At 58.5% G+C, this 15955-nt stretch overlaps 1 protein-coding gene across 1 annotated transcript; it reads left to right on the top strand.

Moving 5' to 3' along the window:
- Window positions 1-423: 423 nt before the first annotated feature.
- Window positions 424-9961, top strand: RETSAT (retinol saturase). Its single transcript, XM_082072745.1, has 11 exons — window positions 424-642; window positions 2231-2413; window positions 2992-3233; window positions 4384-4585; window positions 5166-5363; window positions 5448-5567; window positions 6866-7004; window positions 7179-7288; window positions 7557-7723; window positions 7936-8095; window positions 8730-9961. Exons 1-11 carry the CDS (start codon window positions 471-473, stop codon window positions 8873-8875), a joined length of 1839 nt encoding a protein of 612 aa, XP_081928871.1. The 5' UTR covers window positions 424-470; the 3' UTR covers window positions 8876-9961.
- Window positions 9962-15955: the final 5994 nt, after the last annotated feature.

The following is a 15955-nucleotide window of genomic DNA, read 5'->3' as shown; positions in this document are numbered from 1 at the left end:
CTCAGTGTCGCCTCCCTGTGCCCAGTGCCACCTCCCAGTGCTCAGTACAGCTCTCAGTGCCATTTTCCAGTGCCCGGTGCCACCTCCCTGTACTCAGTGCCAGCTTCCAGTGCCACCTCCCAGTACTCAGCACCAGCTCCCAGTGCCAGGTAAGAGTTCCCAGTACTCAGCGCCAGCTCCCAGTGCCATCTCCCAGTACTCAGTGTCACCTCCCTGTCCCCAGTGCCACCTCCCACTACTCAGCGCCAGCTCGCAGCGCCACCTCCCCGTACCCAGTATCAGCTCGCAGCACTCGCCACCACCTCCAGCGCCTGCCGGTATCAGGTACCAGCTCCGTGCCCGCTCTGGGCCGCCGGCGCTCGGCGCCGCCTCCCGCGGTCCCGCCCCGTCCCGCCCGCCCCGCGGTCCCGCCCCGTCCCGCCCGCCCCGCGGTGCCGTCCCCGCCGCGGCCGCTCGGCGGGCAGATCGCGATGCTGGGCCCGGGCGCGCTGCTGTTCCTGGCGCTGCTGCTGCTGCTGCTGTTCCTGCTGCGGCTGCTCTGGGGCACCGGCAGCGGCCCCAGCCCCTTCACCGCCGATGCCCGGCGCCCCCCGGCCCCCATCGTCACCGACAAGGCGGTGAGAAGGACCGTGGTGAAGACAGGTACGGGACCCCGGGAACGGGAGCCCGCAGCACCGACCCCGGGGCAGCACCCACCGGGGGCAGCACTGACTGATGGGGGGACAGCACTGACCCCGGGGCAGCACTGACTGACGGGGGGACAGCACTGACTGATGGGGGGCAGCACTCACTGATGGGGGGACAGCACTGACTGATGGGGGGCAGCACTCACTGATGGGGGGGCAGCACTGACTGATGGGGGGGCAGCACCCACCGAGGGGCAGCACTGACTGATGGGGGGGCAGCACTGACTGATGGGGGGGCAGCACTGACTGATGGGGGGGCAGCACCCACCGGGGGGCAGCACTGACTGATGGGGGGGCAGCACTGACTGATGGGGGGGCAGCACTGACTGATGGGGGGGCAGCACCCACCGGGGGGCAGCACTGACTGATGGGGGGGCAGCACCCACCGGGGGGCAGCACTGACTGATGGGGGGGCAGCACTGACTGATGGGGGGGCAGCACCCACCGGGGGGGCAGCACTGACTGATGGGGGGCAGCACTAACTGGTGGGGGGCAGCACTGACTGATGGGGGGGCAGCACCCACCGGGGGGCATCACTGACCTGGGGGTGTCACCCACTGGGTGTGTGGGACATCACCTACTGGGGCTGCGTCACCCACCGGGGGGCAGCACCCACTGGGGTGTCACCCACTGGGTGGGGGGGACATCACCCACTGGGGCTGTGTCACCCACCGGGAGCTCATCACTAACTGGGGCGGGGGGCAGCACCCACTGGGGGCCATCAACTGCTGGGGGGCAGCACCCACGGTGGGGAATCACTCACTGGGGGGGGTGCATCACCCACCAAGGCAGTGTCACCCCCCAGGGTGGCATCACCCCCCAGCACAGTGTCACCCCCTGGGGCAGCATGTCCCCCCTAGAGTGACATCCCCCCCAGGGTGGCGTTGCCCAGCGAGGTGGCATCACCCCCCCAAGGTGGCATCAGCTCCCCAGGGTGACATCCCCCCCAAGGGTGACATCCCCCCCAGGGTGACATCTCCTTCACCAGCACATCATCAGCCTCTGGGGCTCTATGTCCCCCACAGAGTGACATCCCCCCCTGCCCTGGCACCACCCCCCAGGGTGGCATCACCCCCCCCCCCCAGCGCATTGTCACCCCCTGGGGCAGCATGTCACCCCTAGAGTGACATCCCCCCCAGGTTGGCATCACCCCCCAGCGCAGTGTCACCCCCTGGGGCAGCATGTCCCCCCTAGAGTGACATCCCCCCCAGGGTGGCATCACCCCCCAGCACAGTGTCACCCCCTGGGGCAGCATGTCCCCCCTAGAGTGACATCCCCCCCAGGGTGGCATCTCTCAGCGAGGTGACATCCCCCCCAGGGTGGCATCACCCCCCAGGGTGCCATCTCCTCCACCAGCACATCATCAGCCCCTGGGGCTCTATGACCCCCCCCAGGGTGCCATCCCCCGCAGGGTGCCATCCCCCTGCGAGGCTCCATCACCCCCCGAGTGCCATCACCCCCAGCAGGATTCTGGGGGTCCCACTCGGGGGGTGCCCCATCCCACCGCTGACTCTCCCACCCCCCTGTTTCCCCCCCCCCCCCAGTTTTCTCGGCAGATAAAGTCCCCGAGGGTCTCGATGCCATCGTGGTGGGCAGCGGCATCGGGGGGCTGGCGGCCGCCGCGCTGCTGGCCAAGGCGGGCCGGCGCGTGCTGGTGCTGGAGCAGCACGGCAAGCTGGGGGGCTGCTGCCACACCTTCACCGAGAAGGGCTACGAGTTCGACACTGGTAACGGCCAACAACTCGCTCCAGGGCTCGGGGGCTCAGCCGCAGGGCGGGGCGGGGGGGGGGAAATCGCGCCCCAAACCCAGCGTGGGTGTCCCCGGCCCCCGCCCCGGGTTGTGTTATACAAGCGCTTTTTCTGCACGGGTGATGTTATATCACACACCCGCCCCGAATCCGAGGTGCTGTCACACCCCTATAGAATCACCTATAGAACCCCTGCCCATACGGGGGGTGTAACCCAGCGCACATGTCCCTCGGCAAATTCCTTCTGGCCACACAAAGTCCAGTTTTGTGCGCCGCTTGAGCTGGGGATTAATTATTTACAGCGATATAAAAAAGGAAATATATTAATGGGTAAGAAAACTCCTAAAAGCCGCTCGATAAGCCCTGATAAGCTCCCAGTGCCCACCACCAGCTCCCAGTATGAGCCACTCACTTCCCCCTTGACCTGGAGACGCGTGTGTCCCGGCTTTTCCCTTTCCCCTCCTGGGGTGAGGGTGAAGCAATAAGAGGGGGGTCCCGAGCGCCCCGGGGGGTGTAAAGTAACACAAACTAAACCCAAGCGCCACCGCGTTTCTCAGGGATCCACTACGTGGGGCGGATGCACGAGGGCTCCCTGACGCGGTTCATGCTCGACCAGCTGACCGAGGGGCAGCTGGAGTGGGCCCGGCTGCCCCACGTCTACGACGCCGTCGTCCTGGGGGAGCCCGGCAGCGCCAAGACCTACCGCATTTACTCGGGAAAGAGGGAGTTTTACCAAGGCTTGAAGGAGCAGTTCCCCGGCGAGGAGGCGGCCATCGATGAGTTCCAGCGGCTGGTGCAGGTGAAGGGGGATGCGCGGAGTTTTGGGGGGGTTTTTGGCTCTGTGGGGTTGTGTGGGGAGGAGAAATTCCCCCCTACACACCCCCCCCCGGCGCTGGGTAACTGCAGAGAATAACAAAAGTGCTGAGAGACACCCAAAATCTCCCTTTTCTGCCTCAAAACCCCCCACCTGCAGTTTGAACCCCCTCCCCACGAGACTCGTGGTCCCCCCTGTGCTCTCGCTGCTCCCTGTGAGTGATGGGAACCGTCAGCAAGCACTGCTCAATTAGTGTTAATTAATTTATGCCTTGGAACCGCCGCACAGTGCCAGCTCTCAGTGCCAGATACCAGCTCCCAGTGCCCACCATCAGCTCCCAGTGCCCACCATTAGCTCCCAGTGCCCACCATCAGCTCCCAGTGCTCTGTACCTGCTCTCAGTGCCACCATCAGCTCCCAGTGCCACCATCAGCTCCCAGTGCCCACCATCAGCTCCCAATCCCAGATACCAGCTCCCAGTGCCCACCATTAGCTCCCAGTGCTCTGTACCTGCTCCCAGTGCCACCATCAGCTCCCAGTGCCACCATCAGCTCCCAGTGCTCTGTACCTGCTCCCAGTGCCCACCATCAGCTCCCAGTACCAGCTCTGAGAGCCCAGTGTCCATTCCCAATGCCAGATACCAGCTCCCAGTGCCCACTGTCATCTCCCAGTGCCAGCTCCCAGTGCCAGATATCAGCTCCCAGTGCTCTGTACCTGCTCCCAGTGCCCACCATCAGCTCCCATTGCCCAGTATGAGCTCCCAGTGCTCGGTACCAGCTCCCAGTGTCAGTTCCCAGCACCCCGTACCAGCTCCCATTGCCAGTTTCCAGGGCTGAACACCAGCTCCCAGTACTCAGTACCAGTTCCCAGTGTCACATACCAGCTCCCAGTGCTCCGTGCCAGCTCCCAGTACGCACTGGCACAGGTGCCTCCGCCGCAGGGGGTGTATTTTGGGGTGATCAGTCGCTCCCCTTGCCCGCAACCCCCCAAGATGCAGCACTTCAGAGATGCCGTCGCCTCTCGGCTGTAAATTTAAGGCGAAAAAGCCACTTTTGAGCATTTTTTGAGCCCACACCGGCGTCATCCACCTTCCTCCTGGGGGTGGCCGCTCGGTGACAGCCTCGTCCCCCCCGCAGCGCGCCAGCCGCGGGGCCACGGTGCTGAACGTGCTGAAGGTGCTGCCACGCGCGCTGGCCGGGCTGCTGTGCCGCTCGGGGCTGCTGCCGCGCTTCGTCCCCTTCTGCCACCTGGCCACGCGCAGCCTCCGCGACGTGGTGGACGGACTGACCACCAACCCCGAGCTCCGAGCCATCCTCTGCTACATCTTCCCCACCTACGGTAGGTCACCCAGGGACGTGATGTTAAAACTCCTTAGGGATGAGAATGGAATCCGTTTGGGGTTGGAATAGCCCCTCAGGGTCGTGGGGTCCAACCGTTTGGCCAACGCTGGTCACATCAACCAGGCCACGTCAGCCATTGACCCAACGTGCGTCCCTAAGAACCTCATCTCAGATGGGGACATGGTTGGGTGGAAGGAGACATGGTTGGGTAGAAGGGGACATGGTTGGGTGGAAGGGGACATGGTTGGGTGGAAGGGGACATGGCTGGGTGGAAGGGGACATGGTTGGGTAGAAGGGGACATGGTTGGGTGGAAGGGTGGAAGGGGACATGGTTGGGTGGAAGGGGACATGGTTGGGTGGGAAGGGACATAGCTGAGCATGTCTGTCACCGTCCCTGCTCCTCCATGTGCCAATGACCCGTCGTTCCTCACCAGCATGGTTGGACTCGATGATCCTGAGGGTCTCTTCCAACTGAAATGATTCTACGATTCTGTGATTCCCTGCCCTAAAAACTTCAGTATAAGCCACAAAACCACAATTTGCCACAAATCCACCTTATTCTGCCCCTTTTCTTCCAGGCACGTTGCCCTCCAAGACGTCCTTCTCCATGCACAGCCTCCTGGTCAACCACTTTCTCCAAGGCGCCTGGTACCCCAAAGGGGGGAGCGGGGAAATCGCCTTCCACACCATCAACGTCATCCGCAAAACCGGTGGGAACGTCCTGGGCCGGGCGCCGGTGCAGAAGATCCTCCTGGACTCGCAGGGCAGGGCTTGCGGTGAGCGCCGGCGCGGGATGGGGCATCCACCTCTCCTCCCGACCGCCGCGTTGCTTTTATAACCCCCCCGCCTTTCCGTTCCAGGCGTGAGCGTCAAGAAAGGCCAAGATTTGGTGAATATCTACGCCCCCGTTATCATTTCGGACGCCGGGATCTTCAATACCTACGAGCGGCTCCTGCCGGCGGAGGCGCGGGCTCTACCCGGTAAAACGCGGCAGCGTTGGGTTGCGTTGGGGTTACGACAGGTCAAAAAAGCGACTTCTTTATAATTATTTGCTAGAAATCAGCAAAATCCAGTGGCTTTTTTCACGACATTCCAAACGCCACACGTTTCTTCACAGAGTTTTCAATCAAAATGAAATTAGTTGGCTGAAACTGGCTATAAAATGAGCAAATGGCTGTGTGCTTTCCCTAAACACCCCAGCGGAGTGCCCCAAAAATGGTGGAAGGTGGTGAAATGTCCACTTAAAGTTGTGTTTAGTGGTGCCATGAAAGCTCCTTTCTGCTTTGGAAGGGGAACAGTTGGGTGGAAGGGGACATGGTTGGGTGGAAAGGGACACGGTTCGCTTGGGAAGGAGCACAGTTGGATTTAAGGGGATGTGGTTGGGTGGAAGGGGACGTGGTTGAGTGGAAGGGGCACAGTTGGGTGGAAAGAGGCATGGTTGGTTGGAAAGGAGCATGGTTGGGTAGAAGGGGGCACGGTTGGGTGGAAGGGCACATGGGTGGAAGGGGACATGGTTGAGTGGAAGGGGCACAGTTGGTTGGGAAGGGGCACAGCTGGGTGGAAGGGGCACAGCTGGGTGCAAGGGGACATGGCTGGGTGGAAGGGGACATGGTTGGGTGGAAGGGGACATGTTTGGGTAGAAGGGGACATGGTTGGGTGGAAGGTGACATGGTTGGGTGGAAGGTGACATGGTTGAGTGGAAGGAGACATGGTTGGGTAGAAGGGGACATGGTTGGGTGGAAGGTGACATGGTTGGGTGGAAGGTGACATGGTTGAGTGGAAGGAGACATGGTTGGGTAGAAGGGGACATGGTTGGGTGGAAGGAGACGTTGTTGGGTGGAAGGGGACGTGGTTGGGTGGAAGGCGACGTGGTTGGGTGGAAGGCGACGTGGTTGGGTGGAAGGCGACGTGGTTGGGTGGAAGGGGACATGGTTGGGTGGGAAGGGACATAGCTGAGCAAGAGCTTTCTGGGCAACGATATAGTCTTGGTCTACAATAATTCAACGTTTGCAGCGCATTCGAACCCAAGGAAGTCATTAAATACAGCAAAATCTCAAGCCACATGTCCCCTAAAGCCCCTACAGGCAATCACGGTGCTGCCGCCGTCCTTGCGGTTTGCAGGAGTTGCCATCCCACCCCTTGAGCACACACACTGTGCGTTTCGAGATAAATCCGTTCTACAAGCCAACGTAGATATGAATGGGGCTTCTTCTAGGAGAAACCGTGTCCCTGTAGCTGAGGACCCCAGAAAATACTGATTTTCCCCTTCATCTTGCAGGGATCCAGTCTCAGCTTCGCTTGGCGACACACGGTGAAGGGGGTTTCAGCGTCTTTGTGGGTCTTAACGGCTCGAGGGAGGAGCTGGGGCTGGAGGCCACCAACTACTACCTGTATCTAGGAAACGACCTGGATGAAATGTAGGTTTGGCTTCAACTTAGCTGTGCTTCGTTAAGCGTAGAGAGATGAATTCCTGGGCGGTGACTCAGAAAATGCTCTGGGCAGGTCCTGGCCGGGTGGGCATTGAGCTGTGGCAATGATTCAGGGCAAGGTTTTCACCAAATCCCACCTCAAACCCTCGCGTCTCTCTGCAGAATGAATCGCTACCTGAGCGCTTCCAGAGAAGAAGCCGCCAAGCTCATCCCTTTCATTTTCATCACCTGCCCGTCGGCCAAGGACCCCACCTGGGACACGAGGTACCCAGGTAAAGGCTGAAATTCAACCACATGCGCTTGGGAGCGGCTTCAGAACTCTTGGGTTTTGGTTCTTTTGCTGGTTGCAAATGAGGAGCTTCTTCTCAACGCCACTGAGGAGGTTGCTCGTGGGAAGTGGCCTCCAAGACAACTGGACATGGGACCACAAAGACCTGGGGCCACATGGGGGTTTGCATGGGGAGGTTTGGGTTTGTGGCAGCAAAACGGCGCCATGCGGATGGACAGAGGGACAACCGCCCCAACCTTGTCCTGCTGCAGGTAAATCCACCATTTCCGTCTTGACCTTCGCCAAATACGAGTGGTTCGAGGAGTGGAAGGACGAGCAGGTGAACAAGCGGGGAGATGATTACGAGGACCTGAAGAAGGCCTTTGTGGACGTCATCATGCAGGCCGTCTTCAAGCTCTACCCTCGCATCGAGGACAGGGTGAGGAAACCCAGGATTCACGGGGCCTGCAGCTCCTCTCTTGGGCCGATGGTTCTCCAGGACCATCCTGGCACTAAACTTGGCCAGAGCCACCACGCAAAGGTCTTCAAGCAAACCTGGCCCAGCCTGTACCTCAGGAACGCAGCGTTCCGGAGCATGAGACACCCCACCCCATCATGCCTGACCATGTTGTCCCCTTGTCACCCCCCCAGATCGAGTACATCTCCGGAGGGACACCCCTCACCAACCAGCACTACATTGCCAGCGCCAAGGGGGAGTTCTACGGAATGGACCACAACATCGCCCGCCTGCAGGCTGAGACCATCACCACCCTGAGGCCACAGACAGATGTCCCCAACCTCTACCTGACAGGTACCACCATCCAGACACCATGTTCTCGCATGAGGACACCTCTAGGGTAGCAGGAGATGGGGGAGAAAACCTTCAGTCAGACCCAAGGGTTGTCACAGGAGCAGCTGGGAGGTGGATGGTGGTTGGGTATGGTCAGTGGTGGTTGGGGACAGTGAACAGTGGTTGGAGATGGTCAGTGGTGGTTGGGGATGGTGAACAGTGGTTGGAGCTGATCAGTGGTGGTCGGGGATGGCGAACAGTGGTTGGAGATGGTCAGCGGTCATCAGGGATGGTCAGCAGTGGTTGGGGATGGTCAGCAGTGGTTGGGGATGGTCAGCGGTGATCGGGCATGATCAGTGGTGGTTGGGGATGGTCAATGGTGGTTGAGGATGGTCAGTGGTGGTTGAGGATGGTCAGTGGTGGTTGGGGATGGTCAACAGTGGTTGGGGATGGTCAACAGTAGTTGGGGATGGCCAGTGGTGGTTGGGGCTGGTCAGCTGTGGTTGAGGATGGTGAACAGTGTTTGGGGCTGGTCAGCGGTGGCTGGGGATGGTGACATCCAGCAGCACTGAGGGTCAGTTGGGGACACAGACCGTGGGCTGCTCACTGGTCCCCACCATGGCTGTGGCCATCGCTGCCTCCCACTGTCTTCCAGGGCAAGACCTGAGCGTGGCCGGCTTCATGGGCGCCATGCACGGGGCCTTCATGTGCGCCAGCGCCGTCCTCAAGCGCAACATCTACATCGACCTGATGTGGCTGAAAAGGCGCACGGATGCCACCAAGTCTACGAAGAAGGACTAACGCCTGGCGTCCCACCGGCCAGGACCTTCCGCTCCCCCCAGATCATCCCCAATGCCTTATTTTCCGCTCTCAATGACCCGTAGCATGTCCTGCTCTAACGCAAAGCCAAGACAACAGCCCAGGAAGACGCTGTTCCCCTTCCCAGCTCGCTTGCCTTGGACCTTACCCACCTAGAGCTCTTTCCACCGCCATGTCCACCGCTGACCCCTGGACACCCTTTGGAGGGCAAACCCCTTCTCCCGGCGTAGGGATGAGGGGATCCAAGAGCTGCCATGGGCAGGAGAGAAGTCAAGACAACCCCAAAACCACCAGAAGGCAAAACCCAGCAGCTTCCAGCAGCAACACCCGCCGTCGCTTGATCCCCACCAGTGTCCAAGGGCCATGTGGACCATCAGAAGAACATCAACCTCCACCTGCATCCCCCAGACCTGCTGGGCTGAGGGGGCTGAGCCCCCCAGGGGTGGTTTCCCCCTCTCAAATGGTGACTTTGGGCTTGTAAAGCTTTGTTGGGCTCATGAAACTCCACGTGGGACTTGGCAGCCCCAGGGGTTGTGGCACCTCCCTGAGACGAAACCATGCACGGGCCTGTCCAGGCAGGTTTGGTAAAGCCCTGCTGGGCGGGAACGAGCTGCGTTTAATTGAGGGGCAATAATCCCCAAATCACCCCAATCTCAGCCCCATCGCTGTGTTTTAACAAAGGTGCCCATGGCCACAGTCCCTCAGGAAGGATCTGGCTCAACGGGCAGTGGAGTAAGTGGATCCCTACACCAAGGCCAGGGATTTAAGCCAGGTTTAAAGCTATTTAGAAGCAGCTGAAGGTGCTTGCTAGCTGTGTGGTGCTCTCTAAGCCATGCCTTGTAGAGAGAGCAGCAGGACCAGGGTGCCCTGTGATGCTGACGATATTTTGGTGCTGCTTTATCCCCGCAACACCCAGCGATGTGTGACGGTGCAAGCACTCCCTCCTTTAGCGATTAAAAACATCCAACCTTTCTGTCTGCGGGGATAAGCTCGTGAAAATGATCAAAGCCTTCTCCAAGCTGGGGGGGAATCGTGTGAAACCAGAAGTCAATAAAATCAGAAGAATCATTTGTGGTTTGGACCATGTGATGTGGGGTCGGTGAGCTGGGGGTGAGGAGGTTGATTTTTGACACAGCAGGTTGGCACAAAGGGGAGGGGAGGGGAGGGGAGGGGAGGGGAGGGGAGGGGAGGGGAGGGGAGGGGAGGGGAGGGAAGGGAAGGGAAGGGAAGGGAAGGGAAGGGAAGGGAAGGGAAGGGAAGGGAAGGGAAGGGAAGGGAAGGGAAGGGAAGGGAAGGGAAGGGAAGGGAAGGGAAGGGAAGGGAAGGGAAGGGAAGGGAAGGGAAGGGAAGGGAAGGGAAGGGAAGGGAAGGGAAGGGAAGGGAAGGGAAGGGAAGGGAAGGGAAGGGAAGGGAAATAGTGCCATAAACCAGAGAATCACAGAATCAATTTGGTTGGAAAAGCCCCTCGAGCTCATCAAGTCCACCCATAACCCACCCCCGGCACTGCCCCATGTCCTGAGAACCTCATGTCCGTCTGTCCAGCCCTCCAGGGATGGTGACTCCAGCACTGCCCTGGGCAGCCTGTTCCAATGCCCCACAGCCCTTTGGGGAAGAAATTGTTCCACGCATCCAACCTCAACCTCCACTGGTGCATTTTTTCCCACCTCTCACTCTGGTTCCCCCCTGACACCCCGAATCGATGCTCAAGGCCATGTTTTGGCTGCGGCACAGGGAGGACTTTGTGAGCACCACCTCCAGCCTCAGGCAAAAGCGGTTTGTGTTGGGCTGCAACTCAAAACGCGGTTAAGCTGATCCGGATTATTCTAAATTTTACCCTCAGGTAAGTGTCCGGTGCCCAAAATATCCCAAATCTTTATCCAGGTAATAACAGCTGATGGGTGATAATCTGAGCCCTTTTTTTACCAGAACGAGAGTGGCACAAGCACGAGGCTTAATGTTGCAGCCAGTATAAATCTGGTTTAATTGTGAATTTTCCTACATCCATGTGGGAGCTCGATCCTTTCGTCACTCCCCAACTTCCCACTACAACCCTCCAGCTCTTTTTTCCACACTTTCATGAATTTTGCGGGTTTTTCCTCACTGCGAACACTCCTCTCACAGCCTTTCATCACCCACGTGTCCTTCCTTGAGGAAACAACCCCAGATTTATTCCAGTGTCTCCAACCAGCAGCGTTTCTCCTGATGGTTTGAACCCTCCGGAAAACCAAATTATTTGCCATGATACAGGACATTATTGGGAACAAATATTCCCCCTAGACACCACCAGGTTGTAGATAAATCAGTAAACGCCGCCTTCAAATCCCATCGGTGAGACACTTGGGCACAGCAAACCCGTGGGGAAGGGCTGGGAGAAGCCCAGTTTGAACTGGGAGAAGCCCAGTTTGAACTGGTGATGGAGGAGGGGAAAAAACCACCCCCCTGGAGCTGGTTCTCAAGCATGGGGAGCGTGAAGGTGCCCGGCAGGGATGGGAAACGTGTCTGGATCTGCCAGGATTAGAGGCCTGAGCAAGCAGCTAATCCAGCACCTGGATGGGCACCAGCTTGAGCTCTGCAAATCTTGTGTAAATACACAAATCTTTTCAAGCAGGAATCACTCCCAGCGTCGTTTCCTACGGCTAAAGGGCTTGGCCGCTGTTTGGGGAGCGGTGACAGTGGGGGACATCCCCAGGACAAGCTGACAAAACCAAAGTCTAGGCACCTCGATGAGCATGAGGGGGTTTTCCAACCAAAACGATTCCATGATTCCATGATGGCATCTGGGCAGCAACAACCCCAGGTTCCAGTATAAGTTGGGGAACGAGCTGTTGGAGAGCAGTGTAGGGGAAAGGGACCTGGGGGTCCTGGGGACAGCAGGGTGACCATGAGCCAGCACTGGGCCCTTGTGGCCAGGAAGCCAATGGGACCTGGGGTGGGTTAGAAGGGGGTGGTCAGTAGGTCAGAGAGGTTCTCCTGCCCCTCTGCTCTGCCCTGGGGAGACCACACCTGGAATCTTGTGTCCAGTTGTGGCCCCTCAGTTCCAGCAGGACAGGGAACTGCTGGAGAGAGTCCAGCGCAGGGCAACAAAGATGCTGGAGGGAGTGGAGCATCTCCCGGGTGAGGAAAGGCTGAGGGAGCTGGGGCTCTGGAGCTGGACAAGAGGACACTGAGGGGGGACTCATTCATGTTCACAGATATCTAAAGGGGGAGTGTCAGGAGGATGGAGCCAGGCTCTTCTCAGTGACAACCAGTGATAGGACAAGGGGCAATGGGTTCAAACTGGAACACAGGAGGTTCCACTTAAATGAGAAGAAACTTGTTCGGGGTGAGGGTGGCAGAGCCTGGCCCAGGCTGCCCAGGGGGTTGTGGAGTCTCCTTCTGTGCAGACATTCCAACCCGCCTGGACACCTTCCTGTGTAACCTCATCTGGGTGTTCCTGCTCCATGGGGGGATTGCACTGGATGAGCTTTCCAGGGCCCTTCCAACCCCTGACATGCTGGGATTCTGTGATTCTAAATCCCCTGCTATGCACAGAGATTACAAAAGAGATGTTACAAGAAAACCACTCTGGAGAGGTGACCAGGGGAGGCTTTAACACACCAAGTGACACCAAATCTCACCCCGGGACCTCCTGCAGAGCAGAAACACTTGTTTTCAGCACACGCTGGTGTAGCGACACCCAAATGCTCGAGAGCAGCAGCCCCACAGCCCCGGGGGGACATCAACCTGCTTCTCAACCCAATTTTCTGACATGAAAGGGCTCCGACCTTGCAAATGTATTTTGATTTTTTTAATCTACATGAACCTTTATAGGCCGTAGGTTTTTGTCGTACAGAGGCAAAGCCGATGTGTTTGCTTGGGCGGTGCCCTGCCCGCAGTGAAAACACCTCAAGTTCAAGCTGTTTGTTCATGAGGCTGTTGAAGAACTCAAAGCTTTAAAAAACAAAAAAAAAGAAAAGGAAAAACGGAGGGTGACATGGTGTGTTTGGAGGTTGGCGGGTTAACCTGGACCCGGAGCGGAGGTCGCGGAGCAGAGGTGGAAGCGTTGGCTGCAGGTGGCTCAGGGTTCAGGAGGGATCTGGGAGTTCACTGGGTCACTGTGGGCAAAGGGAGGGGGAGAAGCTGCGGCGGGACGGGTGGGTTTGGACACCGCGGGGACCCGGCGGGTTCACTCCGTGTCCTTTGCCCCCATCACCTCTTTGGTACCAAGAGCACAAACCCCCGTCACTAAAAAAGCCTGAAGGGCAGAACGCGGGGATGTCCCTGGTCTGTGGGACAGGACTGGGGTGAACAAAGGAGTGAGTGCTCGAGAGGGCAAGGATCTCCCCCAAAACGTGCTGAGCTTCACCCTTCACCCGTGCGTAACCCCCGCCACCCCCACACTAACAGCCCTGCAGATAAACCCCGTCGTATCGCTGTTCCTCGGTGTAGCCCCAAGTAATCCGGCTCTGATAAGCCGAGCCCAACCCAGCGGCAATAATCTTTATTGAAGCTTTTATTTTGCCATTTCCTGGACTTTGGCTTGCGGGAGATGTGTGTCACGGTCACCCCGGCGCAGCCGGGATGCTCAAGGTGCTGCTCGCCAGCGAGGGACCCGCAGGGTTTGTCCTTCCCTGGTTTGGTCTACATAGAGGAGCAAAAGAGTTTTGAGACCTTCATAGCACCCTCAAGACAGGGTGGATGTGGGCAAGGGGGTCAAAGAGCTCTTGGAGTCCATCCTAAACACATGGAGCAGAGTGATGCTCTGATCTTCTTGCGGGAAGAGTCAGACAAGGACTCAACCCAACAACCCCATGTGCGGAAAAATAGAGAATTTTCATTTTAATCACAGAATCAGTTTGGTTGGAAAAGCCCCTTGAGATCGAGTCCACCCATAACCCACCCCCGGCGCTGCCCCATGTCCTGAGAACCTCATGTCCGTCTGTCCAGCCCTCCAGGGATGGTGACTCCAGCACTGCCCTGGGCAGCCTGTTCCAATGCCCACAGCCCTTTGGGGAAGAAATTGTTCCTAAATCCAACCTCAACCTCCCCTGGCGCAACTTGAGGCCGTTTCCTCTGCTCCTGGCGCTTGTTCCTGGGGAGCAGAGCCCGACCCCCCTGGCTCCAAGCTCCTTTCAGGCAGTTCAGAGATCAGAAGGTCTCCCCTCAGCTCCTGTTCTCCAGCTGAACCCCCAGGTCCCTCAGCTGCTCCATCACACTTGTGCTCCAGCCCCTCACCAGCTCCGTTCCCTTCTCTCAACTCGCTCCAGCACCTCAAGGGCTTTCATGAGGTGATCCCGCCGCCCCTCTGACTGCCATTTCATATTTTGAGGTGATTTTGGTGCCGCCATTTTGAGCCCTGAGGTGATTTTGGTGCCGCCATTTTGAGCCCTGAGCTGAGGGGCCCAGAACTGCCCCCAGGATTCGAGGTTTTTCCTCCCCAGGTCCCAGCACAGGGCCGGTCGCTGCCCTGGGCCTGCTGGCCACACAGTGCTGGTACCAGCCAGGATGCTGGTGGCCTCTTGGCCACCTGGGCACACGCTGGCTCATGTTCAGCCGCTGTCACCAACACCCCCAGGGCCTTTTCCAGCCGCTCTTCCCCAGCTGCAGCGTTCATGGGGTTGTTGTGGCCCAAGTGCAGGACCCGGCACTTGGCCTGTTGAACCTCAGACAATTGGCCTCAGCCCATCGATCCAGCCGGGCCAGATCCCTCTGTGGAGCCTCCTGCCCTCAGCAGATCAACACTCCACCCAACTCGGTGTCATCTGTGACATTACTGAGTGTGCACTCGATCCCTTCATCCAGATCATTGATAAAGAGATTAAACAGAACCGGCCCCAGCTGTGGGATTCATTTTTGGGGCGAAAACCCCCCAAAACCTCACCCCAGGGTGCTCCCAGCTCCTCTCCCACAGGCCTTGTTTAACATCCCACTGCTGAGGAATTATTTTTTTGGAGGAGGAGTATTCCCATGTTGTGTTTTGAGGTGATTTTAGTGCCCTTGTGGCCGCCATGTTGAGCCCTGAGGTGATTTCAATGCCACGTTGAGCCCTGAGGTGATTTTGTTGCCACCACGTTGAGCCCTGAGGTGATTTTGGTGCCACCACATTGAGCCCTGAGGTGATTTTGTTGCCACCATGTTGAGCCCTGAGGTGATTTTGGTGCCACCACGTTGAGCCCTGAGGTGATTTTGGTGCCACCACATTGAACCCTGAGGTGATTTTGGTGCCACCACATTGAGCCCTGAGGTGATTTTGGTGCCACCACGTTGAGCCCTGAGGTGATTCTGGTGCCGCCACGTTGAGCCCTGAGCGGCGGGGCCCAAACCTGACCCCCCCAGTCCCAGCTCTGCTCTCACCATCGCTCCATTTCAGCCTCTTTTACCCTCCCCGGTCACAGAACAAGCGCCTCTGCCCTTTCTCGTCCCCGTGCCGGCGGCCGCTGGTGCGCGGCCAAGTCGGAGGAGAGTTCACGAGGCTGGACTTTCTCCTTTTAGAGAAAAATGGGGGAAAGGCGAAAGTTTATTTTCGTGCAGGAAGCAGCAGACGCTGCCCAGTGGCGCCCATGGCATTTGCTGCCGATCACGCCACCTCCTCCTCCCCTTTTGCGTCCGGTCACAACGGCCCTGGTGCCGCCCCAGCCTGTCCCAGTTTCTCCCAGTTTGGTGCTCAGAGGTCACTGGGATCCGCGTCCTCCCCAGAGCCTCCCTGTGGGTGGAAGGGGAAATACAGGAGAGATCCAGAGAAGAGCGGTTTAAACTCGGGTTTAACGTCAGGTCCTAAGCAAACCCCGCTCGCTACCGTCTGGGCGAGGAGCCAAACTGGTCAGGAGGAACTGGGGGAGCGTGAAGCAAACTGGAATCCTCTCAAATCCGCTCCAGCCCGTCTCGGCTCTTTCCGCTTGCAGCATTAACCATGCGAGGATGGAGTTTGCATGTGGAAACAGAGCAGAAAAAGCTCCATGCTTGGCTTAATTACATCTGGTTTTGTTAAACCGCCGTTTTTTTGCACAAAGAGGAACGAACCCGTGCTGCTGTTGCCGGGTTTCAAAGCAGACCGTGCGAAGAACACACACCAAATACATAAAA

This window comes from Streptopelia decaocto (assembly GCF_964273445.1).
Source record: "Streptopelia decaocto genome assembly, chromosome: 25".
Classification (NCBI taxonomy): domain Eukaryota; kingdom Metazoa; phylum Chordata; class Aves; order Columbiformes; family Columbidae; genus Streptopelia; species Streptopelia decaocto.
The sequence above is the reverse complement of the archived record's forward strand: the minus strand, read 5'-3'. Positions and strand labels throughout refer to the sequence as shown.